This window comes from Gavialis gangeticus, unplaced genomic scaffold, assembly GCF_001723915.1.
Source record: "Gavialis gangeticus isolate Ggan-Ray unplaced genomic scaffold, GavGan_comp1, whole genome shotgun sequence".
Lineage (NCBI taxonomy): Eukaryota > Metazoa > Chordata > Crocodylia > Gavialidae > Gavialis > Gavialis gangeticus.
In genome coordinates, this window is record NW_017729012.1 from 8220169 (window position 1) to 8221425 (window position 1257).

The 1257-nt window shown below is 57.0% G+C and overlaps 1 protein-coding gene across 3 annotated transcripts in view; it reads left to right on the forward strand.

Moving 5' to 3' along the window:
* The first annotated feature begins 15 nt into the window (after nt 1–15).
* The window catches only part of TRIM37 (tripartite motif containing 37), a 51899-nt gene continuing 50657 nt past the window's right edge, over nt 16–1257 (forward strand). For all 3 annotated transcript variants that reach the window (XR_002096292.1, XM_019511147.1, XM_019511146.1), the window contains exon 1: nt 16–153. Coding sequence is in view for 2 of the 3 variants with exons in the window: in XM_019511147.1 (XP_019366692.1) it covers nt 133–153 (21 nt within the window). In the remaining variant the exon portion in view is untranslated. The remainder of the gene's footprint in view (nt 154–1257) is intronic.

Below are 1257 nucleotides of genomic sequence, written 5' to 3' on the forward strand. Positions count from 1 at the left end.
GCGCGCTGCGAGGGGGCGGGGCCGCGCGGACATGGCCGGGCTGTGGAGGGAGCCGGGCCGTTGAGCAGCGCGCGCCTGCCCCATCTCACTCGCTCTTCCTCCCTCCCTTCTCCTCCCCGCAGGGCCGCCGTCATGGACGAGCAGAGCGTGGAGGTGAGCGCGGGGCCCGGGGCGCTCCCTCAGGGAGCCGGCGGCCGCCATGTTGTGGGGGTCCTGTCAGAAACACCCGTGGGGTGGGGGCGGGGCCACAGGCGAGACACCTGCAAGGGCCCCCGAGCCGGTGCAGGGGTTTGTGCAACGCAGGCCTGGAAATTGCGCTTTGTTTCACGTGGGGCGCTTATACACGTGCCTTTTTGTCCCGCAACGCTCTGGGGGTCCGGGCGGGTTGGAGCAAATGCGGTTCCTCGGTGCGCGGGGTGCAAGCTGTGAGACGCATGCAGGAAATGGCAGTGGGGTGCTTTTGAACCGAAATGTCTCTTATGTGTTTTAATTCGAAAGCACGCTGCCGCTTTCTCAGCACCAAGCAGGTTGGCGGTCGGCGAGGACAGTCCGGCGGCCCTTTGTCCTTTATCGACACTAAACTGGATGCCTTGATGTCCACCGTTTTTCTCGTCGAAGACAAAAATGCCTCCGGTTTCCTATCAATGGAGGAGCCGAAAACCAGACTGTCGTCTCCGATGGCCACTCTGCTCCTGTCCCTGTCGTGTTCGCTTTTGTCCCAAGAGAGACATCCGCAGGGTCTCCAACTCCATTTGAATTGATCCCGGGAGGTTTCGTCCCATGACATGACACGAATTACGGCACATCGGGAAGGCAAATGCACGTTTTAAACCCTCCCTGGTAGGTGGCCACTGGAGAGGACAGTCCGGGTGTCCTCTGGTGATACGAAACTGGACGCCTTTATGCCCTCTGTTTTTCTCTCGAAGACAAAAATACGTTCTCTGTCTTGAAGAGAGATCTAGAGGACATAAAGGCATAGGGTTTCGTATTGATAGAGGACAGAGGAGCAGAAAATGGGGATGTCCTCTGTGATGGCCACCGTAGCGCTGACGCACATTTTGCCACTTGCACAACCGCATGTGTCGCAGAGTCAGGCACTTTCAGAAGCACCTGGCGCTGCAGCGCAGCCATGTGTACAAATGCCCATAGGTTCTGTTTAGGAAAAAGAAACGCCTACTCTTGCATTTAATTGGAGTTGGAATTACACTTTGACTCTTGGGGGAGGGGGTGGTCTGCAAAAAAAAAAAAAAAAAAAAA